The 20,981-nt window shown below is 40.6% G+C and overlaps 1 protein-coding gene across 2 annotated transcripts in view; it reads left to right on the top strand.

Moving 5' to 3' along the window:
* LOC126458052 (CDK5RAP1-like protein) overlaps nucleotides 1–20,981 on the top strand; it is a 129,932-nt gene that overhangs the window by 18,419 nt on the left and 90,532 nt on the right. For both annotated transcript variants that reach the window (XR_007585565.1, XM_050094850.1), the window contains exon 3: nucleotides 6,001–6,211. Coding sequence is in view for 1 of the 2 variants with exons in the window: in XM_050094850.1 (XP_049950807.1) it covers nucleotides 6,001–6,211 (211 nt within the window). In the remaining variant the exon portion in view is untranslated. The remainder of the gene's footprint in view (nucleotides 1–6,000; nucleotides 6,212–20,981) is intronic.

A 20,981-nucleotide genomic window follows, 5' to 3' on the forward strand; every position in this document is an offset into this window, starting at 1 on the left:
CTGAACACACTTGTCACAACTTCACTTCCTGAAAATTGATCTTAGCAAATCTTGGTTTTAAGTGTGGAGAGTAAGAACAGCAACACATGAAAGAAAGAAAAGAAAAATTAGTGAATCATCAGTTGTAATCATCACAAGTCGGTCTTTCTATTGTCATGTGTATCAATATTCATAAGGAACCTCCCATATAAAACCAATAGAAACCTTACCATTTTGCATTGTTCCTCTTAAAAACTACAGTATCTCAGTTCACCTGCGTCCGTACTCAGCAAACCTCTGTGAGGCACATAGCAGAAGGTATGTCCCATTGTACCAGTTATTAGAGTTTCTTCCTCTTCAATTCACGTATGGATCATTGGAAGAATAATTGTTTGAAGGCCTCTGTGCATGAAGTAATTATTTTAATCTTATCCTCACTATTCCTGTGTGAGAAATATATAGGGGGTTGTAGTATATCCTTAGAGTAATCATTTAAAGCCGGTTCTTGAAATTTTGTTGGGATAGTTTACATCTTTCTTCAAGAATCTGCCATTTCAGTTCATTCAGTATCTCTGTGAAACTCCCATGGATTAAAAAAAACCTATGAGCATTCGTGCTGCCCTTCTCTGTATATGTTCAATATTCCCTGTTAGTCCTATCTGGTATGGGTCCCACACACTTGAGTAATATTCTAGGATGGATCACATGAGTGACTTTTAAGCAATCTCTTTTGTAGACTGAGTGCACTTCCCCAGTATTCTGCCAATAAACTGGAGTGGACCACCCACTTTACCCATGACTGAACCTATGTGATTGTTCCATTTCATATCGCTACGAAGTGTTACACCCATGTACTTGTATGAATTGGCCAATTCCATCAGTGACTTATTGTTATTATAGTCATAGGATACTATGTTTTCTCGTTTTGTGAAGTGCAAAATTTTACAGTTCTGAACATTTAGAGCAAGCTGCCAATCTCTGCACCATGTTGAAATCTTGTCATGATGTGATTGAATATTTATGCAGCTTCTCTCTGATAACACTTCATTATAGACAACCACATATTCATATTCATCTGCAAAAAACCTGATTTTACTATTAATATTGTCTTGCAGAGTAATTAATATACAACATGAACAGCAAGGGTCCCAACACACTTCCCTGGGGCACATCCGAAGTTACTTCTACATCTGACAATGACTCTCCATCTAAGATAACATGCTGTGTCCTCCTCAGTTATACATAACAGTATATGTAGATATCATATGTATGTATCTTTTTCTGTAAGAAACGTACTACATATTATTAATATTTTAAACAAAAATTGATAATGCCAGTTATTCACATAGCATCTTTTAGTGTTATATTCTTGCTTTCACAAACAAGGATATGATTTAGTTATTAAATAAAATAGAATAGTAGTAGGTGCAGATTATAGAATAGTGCAAGTAGAAGGAATGGCTTTGGAGAAATAAAAGAAAAATATCAAAGCCTTTAACTCAGACTTCTGACAGGCACCATTCTGCCGAATTTCCAGAGTGTGCAAATTCTCCTGGGGTTACGTTTTTCTTAACTGTATCAACATTGTATAGTACCTTTCTCTAGCCAGTATCGGGATCAACCAGGAACAGTGCTTTAGGATGTGATATTCCCGCCACCTTAAAAGGTGGAACTATGATGGACATCTGTTACTAAAACTAAGTCATCTATGCTAAATACAGGTACATCTGCTGTATTGTTAAACTTACACAGTTTGCTCTGTGATGACTCATGTAACTTTCTTCTTATCTTAGTGTGTATTACAGCTGCTTCTTCATCCATTGAAGTGGGGCATCTGAAGAATTTTAATAATGGCTCTTGTATAAATTTCTTATGCATTGTCTCTACTGTTGATAACCCAGTGGACATCCGTGGTATCTCATTCTATATGATCTGGAATTCTTGTATCATATGTGCCCATGTGATATGTTTTTGGGACCCATATGTTCAATATAATTGGCCAAACTCTTTCATTACTTTCTCACATGGATCAGACTGTGGGTGATATTTTGATATGGTTACATGACGTACTATTTCCCATGCCAAAAAATGTTTTAAAATTGTGACTGGTTAACAGTGGTCCATTATCAGTTAATAGTCTCTTAGGTTTTCCTATATCTTGAAAATAATTATTTAAGCAATTGTCTACTGTGGTTTTATTGGCTTGCTTGGTTTGGTGAAGTATTACATGTTTTTACCAGCACTCTACCTGCACAAAAATGTAAGTCACACCCCCTCTATCTGTGGGTAGTTGGCCAGAAAAGTCTGCTCCGCTAATGTCATGTAACCCTTTGGCTACATACGGAACTGTTTTGTGAACTCAAATGGGAATTCATGGAGGGAAAGTGACATTCCTTTTGAGGAATGTTATTGAGAAACTTTAGAGAAAAAGCATTTGAAGCTGACTGTAGAATGACACTACTGACTCCAACATACATTTCAAGTAAGGTCCATGAACATAAGACAAAAGAAATTAGGGCTCATACAGGGGCTTATAGGCAGTCGTTTTTCGCTTGCAGGTGGAACCGGGAGGGAAACAGAGTATTTGTGTAGATGTAGACCATTTGTCAGTCTAGGAAAGATCTTTCACTTCAAACAGCTGTCTTCTCACAAAGATAGACACTTAACTCATAATGCAGGCAGTGTTGCTGTGGCCATTGTTTGCAACTAGCCTTAAAAATGTTAAGTGTCAGAGGCAGAAGTAATGATCTAAATGGTCAAGAAAGTGGCTTCTTAAGCAATAACCATTTTCACATAAGGTATTAATTTACGTCATAAATTACACAGCAAACGTAAGACTTCCAAAATCATTTGTGAGTGGACAGAAGGCTTATAAATATTCATTGGTGCACCTAACTCCTCATGAAACTTTGCAGAATACTTGTTTGAGAGTAATTTCACCATGTGAATGTCCAATACTGTGATTGCAATTTCTGGCAACAGGAAGTCACATCGATTTAGAATAGTTGACGGCAATGTCCAAATGTGCATTGAGTGAAGTAATATCTGACACATGTGAATCTATTCACACTATTCTGAAGAAGAACTTCATGAAGACAAGTAAAGTATGTCGATTATGTAAAATATTACAAGTGACAATGTTTTATTGAGCAATATTTTTATGTTTTTAGACATTTTTTGAAGTCTGTATCTTCTGATAAATGATAGTGATCAGTGAGGTCTATTTTACTTTGTTTCTGAGTACGTGAGGATTTTTCAATTCCCTACCTGATTTCTATAAGCAACCTGTCATAAACTTCTGCACCAGAATATAAAGGCCCTATTACATGATGTGCCTAAACCGTATACCTATGCACCAACGCCCCAAAAGTGCATATCTGTAACTACAGGCTGGTTCACATAGACCTATTACACCATCCACGTGGGATATACCTGGCGCACATGCGCAGTAGATGGTAATAATGCATGAAACACATATAGAACTGTCTGATCTCTTGTAAAGTCGCTCATTCTACCGCACGAAACACAAGGGGGACTGTGTGACATATTGGAATATCATTTGTTCAAATCATTTATGGGAGCTCAAGGTTCCTATTTAATAAGAAATCGTTTTTTATCATTATTTATTAAGTAATTTTTCTTCTTGTATGTAGGTTACCACTGTTCTGAATTACAGATTCAACAGTTAGTTTTAAGGTATATGTATTTATACAGCATTTTGGACGTGGAGGATCCACTTGTTTTTGGAGCTATTACCCTGGTAGTGACAGCAAATCTTCAGATTAGGGCAGAACGACGACGAAAACAAAAAGTTTGGGTGTGTTGAGTTCAATGCTGGATGAAAAGAAGGGACAAAGGGAAGGGATTACATTCGCTGCTAATGAAAGAACTAAGGCTCAAAGATCCACAAGAATTTCGAAACTTCTTGAGGATGGACACGGCCTGTTTCGAGAAGCTGCTGTGTATGATAGAAGATGAAAATAACAAGTTTGACACAGTCATGAGGGAGGCTGTCTCACATTCTCGAAAGTAAGAATTAAATCATACGTTTGTACGTTTTGTGATCATAGCAGCCCTGATCACTGATAAAATGCCAGTACATTCCCTGTTATGTTGCAGGCTGGTTATAACTATATGTTTCCTGGTGACTGGGGAATCTTTTACGAGTCATGCTTTTTAGCCACAGAATAGCACAGCCCACCGTTTCAGAAGTAGTCATGGATGTGTGCACCGCAATTTGCAACACTTTAAAGGACCAATACTTAAAGGTGCCCTTGTGTTATTTTTCTAAGTTTGGAAAACTGAATGCAATGTGCAATGTGCTACTCAGTTTTGCAGTCCTCGTCTGTCACACTGGACGAAACTGCACGGACTTTCTCGCCATCCCTACCCATTTCTTTTTTCTGGCATGCTGAAATAAAGCAATAGGTGCAATCAAATCGAAGATGAACTTTTGTAAGCTAAGGCATTATGATACAAATCAAAAATCACAGTGTAACATTATATGCATATTACTTAGGAAGAAATGATTGCCAACATACCGTATTATGATAAAGTGGGTACATACATACGCTTTTCCTTGCTGTATGCCTGAATTTAGACACTTAACACCTCTTTGCTCCATTTCATTTCTATAAAACAAAGTAATCAAAGGAAAAAATGCTTTCACAAACAGCTAGTATAAAAGAAAGCCTAAGGGCAAAAAAAGTTTTTTTTCTGCATTTATGAAAACCTACTTACTGAAAAAAAAAAACCATAGAAAATCCCCAACATGAAAATCTGAAATTATCCACTAGCAACTGTACAGTAAGCAAATAACTAGCAGAAAGCACTGCCGTACCCCCTTCTGTGCATGCACGAGTTATCCCTACATAGTGCGCATGCGCGGATTGAAGGCAATTTAGAACTGCTCTCTTTTCTGGCGCATGGATAATGTGTCTGCTAATATTTGTAGTTTTACTTGTTCTACTGGTAGATTACTGTCATGCTAGACCAATACCATTCGCAGTGGATCATCGTGTAATACCCGCTTTAAGCTCCAATCTAATCTCTAGATAGGGGTTCATAGTCAGTGTAAAAAGTTTTTACTTTCAACATTGTGCTAGTGATTGTACAGTTAACATTCCATTATGCAGTGCATGGATTGACCTTATACAATATTCTGACTCTACTCTTCTGTAGGGTAAATACTTTTTACTTTATGTATACTGGCAAAGGAGATTATGGTAAAGGACCATACTGAGTGAGCAGTTCCTTATGCTAGTAAACATAATGGGAGGAGTACCTAAGCATAAAGCAGGCAGAACTAAGAAATTTGGTTAAGCCTGCAACTTTTTTTAAATTACACTTTCTGTGTTTGACTTGGGATAACTGCTCTTTTCTCTTGTCTTCCCTAATAAAGAATTGTATGTGGCTGATCACTGTAATCATTGGTCTTAACATACCACAAACATTTGTACTCTTATATCCATACATATTATAAAAATGTGTGTGTGTGTGTGTGTGTGTGTGTGTGTGTGTATGTGTGTTTGTTTGTGTTTGGGGTGGGGCTATTGTTACATATTTTACTTTATTATTTTTTTCCATTTTAAATCATTTTAGTAGACACGTAACATCTGTTTCTTTTTGTATTGTTTTCCCTCTTTTCAAGCACTCTTCCTTATGAAAGTGTTGCCTGATTTAATCATGAAAGGAATTAATTTTATGTTAAATGTTGCACCTTATTTTCCATTGTTTTGCAGTTGATATTTATCTGTGATTTTCATTACATAGCTATCTAAATTTTGTGATATGGTGGAATCTGTTGACATTCATCTTACATCTGATGTCACTAATTGTCAATTCTGAAAATTCATAAGACTTTTAGCTAGTAAGAGTATCTCTATACTACAGGATACCGTATGTTTACTCATGATATGTTTGAGTGGAATTTCAGATGGTTTCTAATCATTAGTGCCAATAAATGGAATAATGTATTGCTGTAATTACATCTCATGTTAAGTAGTGATCTACTCTTTGTAGGTTGTATGGCAGAACGACTGAAGTTCAAACTTTTGGAGCGTGAACAGTGTGTTGATATCATTGCCGGTCCCGACAGTTACCGTGACCTTCCAAGGTTATTGGCAGTTACTGATACTGGACAAGCTGCAGTGAATGTGCTGCTGTCATTAGATGAAACATATGCAGATATAATGCCAGTTCGCCTTAATCAAGATGCAGTAACAGCTTTTGTGTAAGTCATTATAACTGCCTTATTATATTTTAAAGCATGATATTAAAAGGTAATTTATTCCCAGAAGTGAGAACAGTTTTGATTATATCTCATATACTGCTCAGAATCAGAGCAAAACTTAAAATCCTATCTTCATTAGCTAATAATAAAAAGCAACATCATCCTAAAACCTTGTAGGTTGCTTTGAAAACTGTAGTACCTCACTAGACATGGTCCTACTGGAGGCTGTATGTTCTGACATTATTCTGACCTTTGAATTGACTTACTCACCTATTTACAGAGAGTGCTACAGTTTAACGTGGCACTTGAACCACATTGCAGCTTGTTATTCTTGATATACATAAAGCATCACCAGAGATGAAGAAAGTGATGACTGAGGGGCATGAACCTTTCAGTTGCCCTTACTCATGCATTGGTTGATTCACATTGTAAGAAGCTGTGAAGTTCGAGTAGAGGCACCACAGATCATGATAATTTATTTAAGACTTGACAGAAAATGAGAACAAATACGAGGTGTGTTCCATAAGTAATGCGACCCAATTCATAAAAAATCATTTATTGAATATATTTGTACAAATAATCAAAAATTTTCAAAATAGCACCCTCTTGCATCAATACACTTCTGGATGCGGTGTTTCCATGCCTGGAAGGCCTTTTCCGGAATGTACTTGAGAGGTGATGTAACATGCGCCTGGATGCTTTCAATTATGTCCCAATGTTTTCCTTTCATGACTCCTTTCAACGGAGGAAACAAAAAAAAGTCAGCAGGAGCCAGATTAGAACTGTATGGAGGCTGGGGAACCAATGGGGTCTTGGTCCTGGACAGGAAGTCATTGACAATGAAGGCACATTGACTCGGAGCGTTGTCGTGATGAACTTTCCACATGTCCTTGATGTCGCTTCAGCAGTGCGAGATCCTCCTTTTCAGTCTTTTGAGCACTTCCAAGTAGAAAGCTGAGTTCACTGTAGTCCTGGTAGGTACGAATTCATGGTGAACAATGCCTCTGACATCAAAGAAGACAGTGAGCCTGGTTTTGATCCTGGATTTGCTCATGCGTGCTGTCTTGGGACGGGGCGACGATGGGGTGTGCCACTCTGAACTCTGCCTTTTTGTCTCAGGGTCACACTCAAAAATGCACGACTTATCACCAGTGATAACTCAGTTTAAAAAATGAGGATCATTTTCACACATTTGCAACATTTCTCAGCACCAAAGCACTTGCATGTGCTTGTGTTCGTTGGTCAACACTTTTGGGACGAGTTTGGCACATGCCTTTCTCATATTAAAATCTTCGGTCACAATGTGGAAAACAGTTGTTTTTTGACATGTTTAGAGTTTGTGCTATCAATTGAAGGCTCAGCTGTCTGTCAAAGTTGAAACAACTGCGCACACACGTCACATTTTCATCAATTCGTGCGGTTGATGGCTGTCCACTGCGAGGTTTGTTGGTGATCTCCTCTTGGCCCTCCCTGAATGACTTGTTCCATTGGAAAACTTGTGATTTGGAGAAGCAATCATTCCCAAAGGCATGCTGAAGTAATGGAAACATTTCGGTGGCAGACTTCTCAAGTTTAACGCAAAATTTGATACCGTATCGTTGCAATGTTACATAAACTCAAAACAATGTTGACGGAAATGCACGTCCTGACTCTCTGGCAGCCCGCAGCCAAATGAGACAAAGAGCGCTTGAAGCTAACACCCCCATCCACTTAGCCCAGCTGGTTACAATATGCTGTGTGTACCACTGCGTCAGAAAAAAATTGGTCGCAATACTTATGGAATGCACTCTGTAACATACATTGTGAAATTTAAAATTTTCGTGGCAAATTAAATGTTTGAAGAGATTCGGGATTGCAGCCAGTCGTCATAAACTTCAGTCGATGATATTTCAGCTGTACACCTGACTGTCATCTTCAGATGAGCCATCAAAGACTGACAAAGATGTTGTCTGTGCCGCCTTATAAAGCACACTGATAGTATTCCCATGCATGCGTCAGAGTCATGGTGATAGAAGGACCACACTGCCCGGTGGGAGCACCCTTACTGGTGGAACTGTAAGGATCAGCTGTCCTTGGCATTGCCGCTCGCGCAGTCATCGGAGTATTCTGGCGTCTTCGTCTGGAGCAAATCTCAGAGTTGGGATTCCACACATTAGCCGCTGTCATGGTTCATTAGATTTTCTGCAATGCATATTTCATCAGATTCTTTTATAATGGACTCCCAAAAAGGAGTTATTGTGGCCAAAGTGGCCAAAATTAATCTTTTGTCATACTCCATTGAATGTCCATTGGAGCAGTGTTCTGCAGTTGCAGACTTACTGGGTTGTAGAAGGTGAGTACGGCGTTCATGTTTTGTCAATGTTCTTCCACTGTGCATGTTGTTGATCCTATATAGGCTGTACCATATTGCCAAGGTATTTTGTAAATTCCTGCCTTCTGCAATAACAAGTTATTCTTCACTGATCCCAGCAGTTCCAAAATCTTAGGTGGTGGGCAGAAAATCGCATCCTTCTGAAAATTACTAGGGATTCATATTATTTTGAAGGAAATATTGCCAAAAAGGGATGAAAAGCTAGGGGTTTTGCTGGCACGTTGTCCCTGACCACTGTCCTTAAATGTGCAAGCTCTTTGGGTAAACTATCTATGTCTAATACTGTATGAAGCCTGTGTACAAGGGTTTTAATCACACTCGTGATTTGGGGCGGGTGATCACATTTTGAAAAATGCAAGTACAAATCAGTGAGAGTATGCTTACAGTAGACAGAATATCCCAGAGAGCCATCACTCTTCCATTTAACCAACATATCCAGGAATGGGAGACAACTATCTTTCTCTAATTCTGTACTAAATTGACTGTTCTCATGAATGCAGTCAAGATGACATTAAAAACTCCATTAACTTATCTTCTCTGTGGGGCCACACAATCAAAGTGTTATCCACGTACCTCCAAAAAACAGTTGATTTAAGAACCACTGAGTCAGGTGCTCTTTCCTCAAAATCCTCCATACAACTTATAGTCACCAGGGGAGACAAGAGGCTGCATATGGTGACACCATCAGTCTGTTCAAAATATTCTGATTAAACATAAAATAGGTTGAGGGAAGAGCATGCTGAAATGAAGCACTGATGGTCAACTGAAACTATTTACCAGTTAGTGCCAAGGAATCAGCAAGAGGTATCTTGTACATTTATTGCTACTATGGAAACAGTTTTAGCTTCAGTGGAAGATCAACCTGTAGTAGCACAATGTTACATATATTCATTGTAGTTATACCTTGGCCTGTTTGCTGGAAGTGCATGTATAAATGGAAATTATTGAAGACAAAATTTAAATCTATAAAGGGTAGAGAAAAATTTCAAGCCATTAACAGATATCTGAGAGACAAACACAACACGGATGGGGAAGGTTGCAACCAAAGCCATATGTATCTAGCTTATATTATTGCTTATATTCCCTACAATATGTAACTGATGCATAGATATGCATGATTTTCACTTCCATTGAATAAACTGGTTGGTGGAATATGAGAGAATGTGACTTGTCCATAATGCTTGCAATGCATAACATATAACAAATAGATGAAAAATGCTGAAAGAATGTTGAACTACACAAAAAGTAATCACACATTATGACCAGATTGTCTTTGTTTGATAAAGATCAGATTGTTGTTGCTAGGAGGCATATTGCCCCAATAACCAAAGTGACTGCTCTTCTGAGAAATTTGACAGCTGCTATTCATTAAATGCACTGTGATTCATTCCAGTGTAAGTAAATGGCAAATGTTTGCCACAGTTTTGAAATGAATCACAAGATTGTTTTTATACCAACAATAGGTTAGACATCAGATACATGCCAGGAGGTAATAGCATGGGGCAGATGACCAAACAGGCAAGAGTAGTCACCATGGCAATGTAACTCAAATGGCCACACTGGCAGCACAAACATATATGGTTCCAGTCAGCAAATGTTCAGTTGAAAACAGGAAAAGAGATGTATGCTTTGACAAGTTTCTGTTTTATTGCAGAGACAAACTGAAGTGGCACATATATAGGTTTTCCATGATTTAGCTAAGTCTAGACATTCTGGGCTCAGCCGATTTTTGATCTTGTTGGACCCTCTGTATGACTGTGTTGTCCATGAGATATTGTGTGTGATCTACGTTGCTTTCTGTCAGACGTAGTTGTGGTTGCATCAGTGTGAGGAGGGGCACATGGAAATAGCTTCATTAATTGTATGTTCCTCTTTTCTTAATTTGTATGATATTTTTTATTGTGCCTGTTAGCAGTGGAGGTTCCTGTGAAGGAATATTAAATCAGAATGTGAATGTTCTATGTATCTATCAATTAAAAATCCAGGATTGAATGTAACAGTATTATGAAAATGATAGTTGCTACTAACCATATAGTGGAGATGCTGAGTTGCAAATAGGCACAACAAAAAATTGTTAGAAAGTGAGCTTTTGGCCATTGAGGTCTTCATCAGAAATAACCAACATACACACACACTCATGCAGATACAACTCACCCACACGACGGCATTCTCTACCTGTTGGGGCCACACTGCAAACAGCAGTACATGATGGGAGAAGAAACTGGGTGGTGGGTGTAAAGAGGAGGCTGGGACAAGGAGCGGGATGGATAGCAGGGTAGGGATGGGGACAGTAAAGTGCTGCTAGTGGGAGCACATGAGTATGAGGTAGAGAGATGGTAGAGCAGCTAGGTGCAGTCAGGAGATTATATGGCGGGCGGGGGGGGGGGGGGGGGCGGTAGTGGAAAAGAAGAGAAATAAAAAGGCTGTAGGTGCGTTGGTGGAATAGAGCTACGTAGTTCTGTAATAGGAACGGGGAAGGGACTAGACTGGTAAGGACAATGACTGACGAAGATTGCGGCTAGCAGTGTTATGGGAACATAGGATATAATGCAAGAAAGAGTTTCCACCTGCGAAATTCAGAAGAGCTGGTGTTGGTGAGAAGAATCCAAATGGCACAGGCTATGAAGCCATCATTGAAATGAAGAATGTCATGTTGGGTGGTGAGCTAAGCAAGGGGGTGGTCCAGCTGTTTCTTGGCCACAGTCTGTCAGTAGCGATTCATGCAGACAGACAGCTTGTTGGTTGTTATGCCCATGTAGAATATAGCACAGTGTTTGCAGCTTAGCATATAGATCACGACTGGTTTCACACATGGCCCGGTGTTTGATGTTATAGGTGATGCTTGTGACTGGACTGGAGTAAGTGGTGGTGGAAGGATGTATGGGACAGGTCTTACATCTAGGTCTATTACAAGGATATGAGGCATGATGCAAGGGGTGGGAGCAGGAGTTGTGTAGGGCTGGCCTCAGTGAGATCCTCGGTATATTTTGAGAGGGACCACATGTCACTACAGATGTGACAGTCACTGGTGGATAGACTGTGTGGAAGGGATTTCTTTGTATGGAATAGGCAGCAGCTATCAAAGTGAAGGTATTGCTAGTGGTTCGTAGGTTTGGTATGGACAGAGGTACTGATGTAGCCATCTTTGTAGTTCAGGTCAACATGAAGAAATTTGACTTGTTTGATAGAGCAGGACCAGGTGAAGCGAATGGGGTAGAAGGTGTGAGATTCAGGAGGAATGTGGATAGGGTGTCCTAACCATTGATTCAGAACTGGAAGATGTCATCAATGAATCTGAATCAGGTGAAGGGTTTCAGATTCTTTTTTTTTTTTTTTTTTTGGAAGGATTCCTTTAGCTGGCCCGTGAATAGGTTAGCATGGGATAGTGCCATGTGAGTACCCATGGCTGTACCCCAGGTTGGTTTGTAGTGAGTGCCTTCAAAGGAGAAGTAATTGAGTGTGAGAATATAGTTGGTCATGGTGACTAGGAAAGAGTTGTAGGTTTTTAATCTGTTGGGCATTGGTAAAGGTAGTGTTCAGTAACGGTAAGGTCATGGGCATTAGGGATGTTAGTGTAAGGAAGGTGGCATCAATAGCAACAAGCAGGTCACCATGTGACAAAGGTACAGGAACTGTGGAGATTCGCTGGAGGAAATGGTTGGTATCTTTTATATAGGAGTGTAGGTTGCAAGTAATAGGATGAAGGTGTTGGTCCACAAGAACAGAGATTCTCTCAGTGGGGGCACAGTAACTGTCCACAGTGGGGCATCCTGGGTGATTGGGTTTATGGACTTTGGGAAGTATGTAGGAGGTAGGAGTATGGGGAGCGATAGGGGTGAGGAGAGAGATGGACTCGGGGGAAAGGTTCTGGGATGGACGTAATGATTTGAGAAGAGACTGGAGATCCTGCTGGATTTCTGGTATGGGGTCACTGTGGCAGGGTTTGTAGGTGGATGAATCAGACAGCTGGTGGAGTCCTTCTGCCAGATAAAACTTGTGGTTCAAAACAACAGTGGTGGAGCCTTTGCCAGCAGGTTGGATTACAAGGTTAGTATCAGGTTTTAGGTGGTGAATTGTGGTTCTTTCTGTGGATGTAAGGTTAGTTTGCATGTTGAGGGATTTGGGGAATGATGGTGCGGCAAGGTTCAAGGTTAAGAAATTCCGGAAAGTTAACAGGGAGTGATTTGGGGACAGTGAGGGTGGCTCACAGTTGGATGGATGAGAGAGAACTGCATAAGGCAAGAGTTCAACATTGGTCTTTGTGGAGTCTGATTGGTTGGGTTGATGGCGAAAAAGTGTTTCTGCTGTAGGGGCTGGGAGAAGGAGAGATGGTCTTTAAAAAGCCCTGCATGATTGAATTTGGGAGTGGGGCAAAAGGTGAGGCCTTTGGAAAGGGCATTAATGAATGCGGTGTGTTCTCTACTGAAACAAGAAAGGTTCTTCATTGAAATGATTGATTGATTGCAATAGAGTGTGTGGAATGTGATGTGCAAATAAATAACACAGAAAAACAGATCTAACAAAACACAAATAAATCACAGTTATGTGAGAAGTAATAGTCAGTTGACAAAGTTGTGTGGAGGGGTGGAATTCTCTGTGAGATGCCTCTCTCTTTAGGTATCAATGGTAACACTGTCTGACTGACTTTTTTACATGACAGTGATTGTGAACCATTAAACAGAAGGGCTGTGCAACATGCATTCATTGACCATCTGCTGCCACAAGTTGAAAGAACATGCCACTGAGGGTGTAAAGCAACACAGAAAATTCCATATGTGGCAGAGCAGCAAAGATTCTCACCACAGATGGCTACCCATAGTGGGTGAACACTTTGCTCGGCGCTGTGAAAATTTGCAAGTCTGTGATCAGGGCACCTGAGCTTGAGTTCGAATGGAGGACTTCGCCTCATTTGCCGTCTGTGGACGATCCATTCTTAGTGTCACTGAATGAAGTTCCTCACTCAAAGTCTCCAGATCAAATTTCTGATGCATACACCATGCAGTTTCTGGACAAGCTCTCTAAAACTCCTTTCCATCCCTTTCTTCCAAAAAATACTCCATGTGAAGCAACTCTTAAGACTCAGCCTACCAATTGCATGTGACAAGATTCCTCCATGCCAACTGCATAATCAAAAAGTGCTGCAAATTTTCCCTCCAGGAGATTGGTAAAAGTAACTCCCCAGTAGAATAACGTGCCGCCAAAAGCTACTGACACCACTGGTCTGTCTCTGACATCAGTATCTGACTTCCAGTTGTGATGCTTATGTGGGAAATTACTTGACAAGGGGATCCACCTTTTGAGGGGGGTGGGGGGAATTACACCAGCTGCTCTGGAGACAAACTGTCAGGCATCCAGCTGGACAGGACTGTCTCAGAGTCAGAGAAGGAATGTTTTATAGTGCTAGCAGATACAGTTCTCTGGAGGGAAAAAAAAGAAGGTCCTCTGCCATTTGACCTGCAAATGCCTACAGATCCTAGAAAACTATCTCTCCTGACAGGAAACAGTTTCTAGGGCACCAGCCCATCAGACGAAGGAGACTGAAAGTTGTATAAAGCTCTCCATCAAGAATTGAGAACAATTTTCTGTACTGCATTAGCAGCAAGACACAGCTAGTTGCTCGGCGATTCCCATTGGTGTCCTACTGGTACTTGTGCAAACATCTCCCATGACGTGAAAGTGGCAGCCAGCTCCCATGCGCTGTCTGCCAATCTACTTGTGGCTGGCCACTTCTCAGTCCCAGAATTCAGCTCATTAAGACAGCACTCCGATAACACTGTGAGCAGTGCATCTCTTTACATACAGTCAGTCAAACTATCGCATTAAATGTCATAACAGTAGTAACAGTAATGAAGGGAGGCAAGTCCTCAGGAACTTGCTGTCTTTCACAGTGTTTAACAAATTCTCTACTTTTTTCAGTTACATCTAACATAAAGTATTCTTATTTTTGTATGTGCTTGGAACAACTTCGCTTGATAACATATAAAATATATACATACTGTTCATTTAGTCTCTTTGCGCTTTTCACTGTCCACAATCCCACACTTCAAAACCACAACCATGTTGCCACATCTCTATTACATTACCATGTCTTCCCTTTTACCTGTCTGAAAAACTGAGTCAGCATCCCCTCATGAAGAGTGAGATTTACAACATGTAAAAGTGATGGAATGTTAGTACTGTGGACTAGCAGTCATCTTTATTTTTATTAATGGATACTCTACGTTCTCCAAGTAATCTTTAATTGTGTAGTGTGCAGTATTTAAGAGATACGGTTTGAGTGCCTTTTTGAATAAATTTATTTTACTCCCATTATTTATTTAGCGTATGGCTAATACAAACATATCATGAAATTACATATACATATGTACATATTGACACACAAGAAACTGAAGTTTGTCTTTACAACTGAATATCCAGTCCTTCAATCCAGCGCACTGCATCTGGAGTTGCTAGCAGGAAGTCCTCTTTGGCGCCTTGATAGGCTCGAATCCTGCATTCACTGACAATGTGGTGAACAGTCTGGTATGGAGCCCCGCAGTCACAAGCTGGATCAGGCAGCTTGTTCCACTTAAAGAGAGCATCCCTGCATCGCCCATGGCTGGTACGGATTCTGTTGAGAGTAGACCACGTCTTGCGTGGTAAGTCGAATCCACTTGGAAGTTTAGCACCTGAGAAGATGTTATGCAGGTGCACATCTGTCACTGCTTCCCACCGACCTTTCCATTCTTCAAGCGGTTTGAAGTTCTTAGCAACCATGTCAGCAGCATCGCACAGAGTTGGATGACGTGATTTCAGTCTCTTGCGATTTAAAAGTGGCAGGTCGCTATCCACGGGTAGGTTAGAATTCCTGGAGATCTTGTGGAATTCTCTCATAAGGGCAGTACATCTGCGTAGATCAGGAGGCATTATACCGGTTAACAGTGGAAGCCAATAAACTGGAGTAGATCTGATTGTGCCAGATATTATGCGCATTGTTGTATTCAGCTGGGTATCAACAAGCCTTGTATGATGACTATTCATCCAAACAGGTGCACAATACTCAGCACTTGAGTATACCAAGCCCAGAGCTGAAGTTCGCATGGTGGTTGCTGAAGATCCCCAGGTAGTTCCGCATAGCTTATGGAGGATGTTGTTTCGAGTCCTCAGCTTTTGAGCTAAGTTAAGAAGGTGTTGTTTGAAGCATAGTGTACGATCCAGGATGACACCAAGATATTTTGGGTTCCAGTTGTGATGAAGAATTCTGCCTCTGAAACTTACCTCCAGTTTTACATTCGCCAACTGGTTATTTAGATGGAAGCAACACACTTCTGTTTTACTCACACTGGGTTGGAGTCTCCAGATTTTGAAGTAATTGTCTAATGCAGACAGGTCATTGGCTAAAATCTCTTCTGTTGTCTTCATTTCCTGGTGTTTGACAGCTAGAGCCAGGTCATCGGCATAGCAGTATTTTCTGGACGAAGTGTCAGGTAGATCAGATAGATATAGGTTGAACAGTAAGGGTGAGAGAACTGATCCTTGAGGCAATTCGTTGTTCAGCTTCCTCTCCTTACTTATGTTGCTTCCAGTGATTACCTGGAACTTCCGATCACTTAGCATACTGTTAATCAGTCGAGCCATTGTTCTGCAGGGTATGATGCGGAGAAATTTGTAGATAAGGCCTTCCCTCCACACAGTGTCGAAGGCGGCAGTTAGATCAACAAATGCCACAGATGTTTTCTGCTTCATTTGGTATCCTGACTCTATGAAGGATGTGAGAGACAATACTTGGTCGCAGCAGCTACGCCCTGGTCTGAAGCCTGCCTGATCAACTGGAACGTTCTCTAAGATAGCGCTACTTATTCTGTTATATATTAGCCTTTCAAAAAGCTTGTAGCAGCAGCTGAGTAGGGAAATGGGGCGATAGTTTTCTACCCTGTTGCTGGGTTTGCCAGGTTTCAGAACAGATATTATCTTCACATTTTTGAACTCAGATGGAAGTTGACCAGTCAGCAGGATGTCAGTGAAGAATTCTGCCAGCCATTTCTTAGCTTTTCCTCCCATATGGATCAGGAATTCTGGGTGGATACCATCGAATCCAGGTGCCTTAAGAGGTTTGAGGTCCTTCAGTCCAGAGTCAATGTCTGAAACTGTAAAGGGATGGGTATACTCAGATGAGGGAGATGCCTTCTTTTTAAGGTCACGAAGCTGTCGTCTGATATGTCTTGTATGTTTTTTGTCAGGAGGTACTCTTGAGGTGGTAATGATGTGGGAAGCAATTTGGTCTGGTGTTACTTCGGAATTTTTTCTGCATGCTGGTGCACTTCCTCCCAGTTTTCTCAGAAGACTCCATGCTTTCCTGCTCGAGTGGGTAAAGTCCATAGTTTTGACTGTTTCTGCCCATTTCTGCCTCCGAGACATGTCCAAGCTGGACAATAGTTCCGTAGCTATCTCTGGGTCACCACTTTGCTGGAAGTATTGGTACAGTGTTTCACTTTCCTCATTCCATCCTGGAATATATTCTTTTCGGTATCCTCTTGGCATACACTTTTTAGCTGTTGCTGTTACTGCACCAATGAAGCGTTGATAGTTATTATGTGATGGAGGTATCCATCGAATGGTCTTATCCAGTTCTGTTGAAAACTTCATCCAGTCGGCTTTCTGGAAATTCCATCGAGCATGCGGAGTTGATCGTATGACAGGAACAGTGCAGCCAATTTGTATTATTACAGGTCTGTGTTGGCTGTGAGGAAAGGCATCTATCACTTTCCTTGTGGTGTTGATGGGAAAGCCAGTTTCGTTGCAGCTAACAAAGCATAAGTCAGGATTTGAATCCTTGTCCCAAGCAGCTGACCTGAAAGTGCCTTGATCTTTGGCATCAAACACTAGATGAAGATTCTTCTCTTCCATCCATTCTGCAAGCATGCTCCCATTTTCATCATTTTGAGAGTACTTCCAAAGTTCATGGTGACTATTGAAGTCTCCTATGTAAATTGCAGGATGTTCTGCTGTGTGTAGGACAAAATCAGGCCATGTTGTTTTGGGTGGTTTGTAAACATTTGTAATAGTAATGCCGTGCAATTGTATGACAACTGTATGTATATCTGCCTCCACACTTACAGAAATCAGCGAAGCTTCGTTTATGTTGTTACGGACATACGTAGCAATTCCATACACCTCGTGGTAAGTTACACCAAGTGCAGAATATCCAGGAATTCGACCTCGGCTTCGGAATATTTCTTCGCTGGAAACACGAGTTTCTTGAATGGCGACGACATCGATATTGTTGTCCAGCAAAAATTTTGACAGGTAGTCACACTTTGCCCTGCTAATGCTTTCGATATTCAGTTGAAGGAGTCTGATAGTTGGTCCAATGTTTCTTGTTAATGAGCTCTGAAAAGAACTGTTTCTGCTATTTAGTTGATATGTCATTGCCAGGAGATCCTATGGATAGTCTGGCTGCCTGTAATCACTGTTGCTCAATTAGCACCACCCAGGAGGCACGTGTAGGGTATTTTAAGGTTAAACCTACGGACGTGAGCAACGCTACCTCTCCCATATTTCACATCTTTGGGAAAATTATTATACATTTTTTATCCCATTTTATACCTCCACAAATTGTTAGAACTTCATATTTGTATGAATTGACTGATTCCAGTTGTTACTTGCATTCTGTCCTCAATTATATGTAGAATGTATTCCAGTCTCCGTCTTCTACTGTTTATACCCTCTGCAGCTCCCTGTTGTACCATGGAAGTAATTCTCTGATGTCTAAACATATATTCTATCATACTCTTCCTTCTTCTTGTTAGTGTATTCCACATGTTCTTTTCTTCTGCCATACTGCAGAGTGTCTGCTCATCCCTTATTTTATCAGTACACTCAGTACACATAAATATTGATATCTTTCTATAACACTGCATTTCAGATGCTTTTCCCATCACACCATTGGTGGAGAGGCTTGTGTGCCTCAGCGATACAGACAGCCGTACCATAGGTACAACCACAACGGAGGGGTATCTGTTGAGAGACCAGACAAACGTGTGGTTCCTGAAGAGGGGCAGCAGCCTTTTCAGTAGTTGCAAGGGCATCTGGATGATTCACTGATCTGGCCTTGTAACAATAACCAAAACAGCCTTGCTGTGCTGGTACTGCGAACGGCTGAAAGCAAGGGGAAACTACGGCCGTAATTTTTCCCGAGGGCATGCAGCTTTACTGTATGATTAAATGATGATGGCGTCCTCTTGGGTAAAATATTCCGGAGGTAAAATAGTCCCCCATTCGGATCACCGGGCGGGGACTGCTCAAGAGGATGTCGTTATCAGGAGAAAGAAAACTGGCGTTCTACAGATCGGAGCGTGGAATGTCAGATCCCTTAATCGGGCAGGTAGGTTAGAAAATTTAAAAAGGGAAATGGATAGGTTAACGTTAGATATAGTGGGAATTAGTGAAGTTCGGTGGCAGGAGGAACAAGACTTCTGGTCAGGTGACTACAGGGTTATAAACACAAAATCAAATAGGGGTAATGCAGGAGTAGGTTTAATAATGAATAGGAAAATAGGAATGCGGGTAAGCTACTACAAACAGCATAGTGAACACATTATTGTGGCCAAGATACATATGAAGCCCACACCTACTACAGTAGTACAAGTTTATATGCCAACTAGCTCTGCAGATGATGAAGAAATTGAAGAAATGTATGATGAAATAAAAGAAATTATTCAGATAGTGAAGGGAGACGAAAATTTAATAGTCATGGGTGACTGGAATTAGAGTGTAGGAAAAGGGAGAGAAGGAAACGTAGTAGGTGAATATGGATTGGGGCTAAGAAATGAAAGAGGAAGCCGCCTCGTAGAATTTTGCACAGAGCACAACTTAATCATAGCTAACACATGGTTTAAGAATCATGAAAGAAGGTTGTATACCTGGAAGAATCCTGGAGATACTAAAAGGTATCAGATAGATTATATAATCGTAAGACAGAGATTTAGGAACCAGGTTTTAAATTGTAAGACATTTCCAGGGGCAGATGTGGACTCTGACCACAATCTATTGGTGACCTGTAGATTAAAACTGAAAAAACTGCAAAAAGGTGGGAATTTAAGGAGATGGGACCTGAATAAACTGACTAAACCAGAGGTTGTACAGAGTTTCAGGGAGAGCATAAGGGAACAATTGACAGGACTGGGGGAAAGAAATACAGTAGAAGAAGAATGGGTAGCTTTGAGGGATGAAGTAGTGAAGGCAGCAGAGGATCTAGTAGGTAAAAAGACAAGGGCTAGTAGAAATCCTTGGGTAACAGACGAAATATTGAATTTAATTGATGAAAGGAGAAAATATAAAAATGCAGTAAATGAAGCAGGCAAAAAGGTTTACAAACGTCTCAAAAATGAGATCGACAGGAAGTGCAAGATGGCTAAGCAGGGATGGCTAGAGCACAAATGTAAGGATGTAGAGGCTTATCTCACTAGGGGTAAGATAGATACTGCCCACAGGAAAATTAAAGAGACCTTTGGAGAAAAGAGAACCACTTGTATGAATATCAAGAGCTGAGATGGAAACCCAGTTCCAAGCAAAGAAGGGAAAGCAGAAAGGTGGAAGGAGAATGTAGAGGGTTTATACAAGGGTGATGTGCTTGAGGACAATATTATGGAAATGGAAGAGGATGTAGATGAAGATGAAATGGGAGATACGATACTGCGTGAGGAGTTTGACAGAGCACTGAAAAACCTGAGTTGAAACAAGGCCCCCGGAGTAGACAACATTCCATTGGAACTACTGACGGCCTTGGGAGAGCCAGTCCTGACTAAACTCTACCATCTGGTGAGCAAGCTGTATGAAACAGGCGAAATACCCTCAGACTTCAAGAAGAATATAATAATTCCAATCCCAAAGAAAGCAGGTGTTGACAGATGTGAAAATTACCGAACAATCAGTTTAATAAGCCACAGCTGCAAAATACTAATGCGAATTCTTTACAGACGAATGGAAAAACTAGTAGAAGCCGACCTCAGGGAAGATCAGTTTGGATTCCGTAGAAATGTTGGAACACATGAGGCAATACTGACCCTACGACTTATCTTAGAAGAAAGATTAAGGGAAGGCAAACATACGTTTCTAGCATTTGTAGACTTTGAGAAAGCTTTTGACAATGTTGACTGGAATACTCTCTTTCAAATTCTAAAGGTGGCAGGGGTAAAATACAGGGAGCGAAAGGCTATTTACAATTTGTACAGAAACCAGATGGCAGTTATAAGAGTTGAGGGACATGAAAGGGAAGCAGTGGTTGGGAAGGGATTAAGACAGGGTTGTAGCCTCTCCCCGATGTTATTCAATCTGTATATTGAGCATGCAGTAAAGGAAACAAAAGAAAAATTCGGAGTAGGTATTAAAATCCATGGAGAAGAAATAATAACTTTGAGG

The sequence above is a fragment of the Schistocerca serialis genome, chromosome 2 (assembly GCF_023864345.2).
Source record: "Schistocerca serialis cubense isolate TAMUIC-IGC-003099 chromosome 2, iqSchSeri2.2, whole genome shotgun sequence".
NCBI lineage: Eukaryota > Metazoa > Arthropoda > Insecta > Orthoptera > Acrididae > Schistocerca > Schistocerca serialis.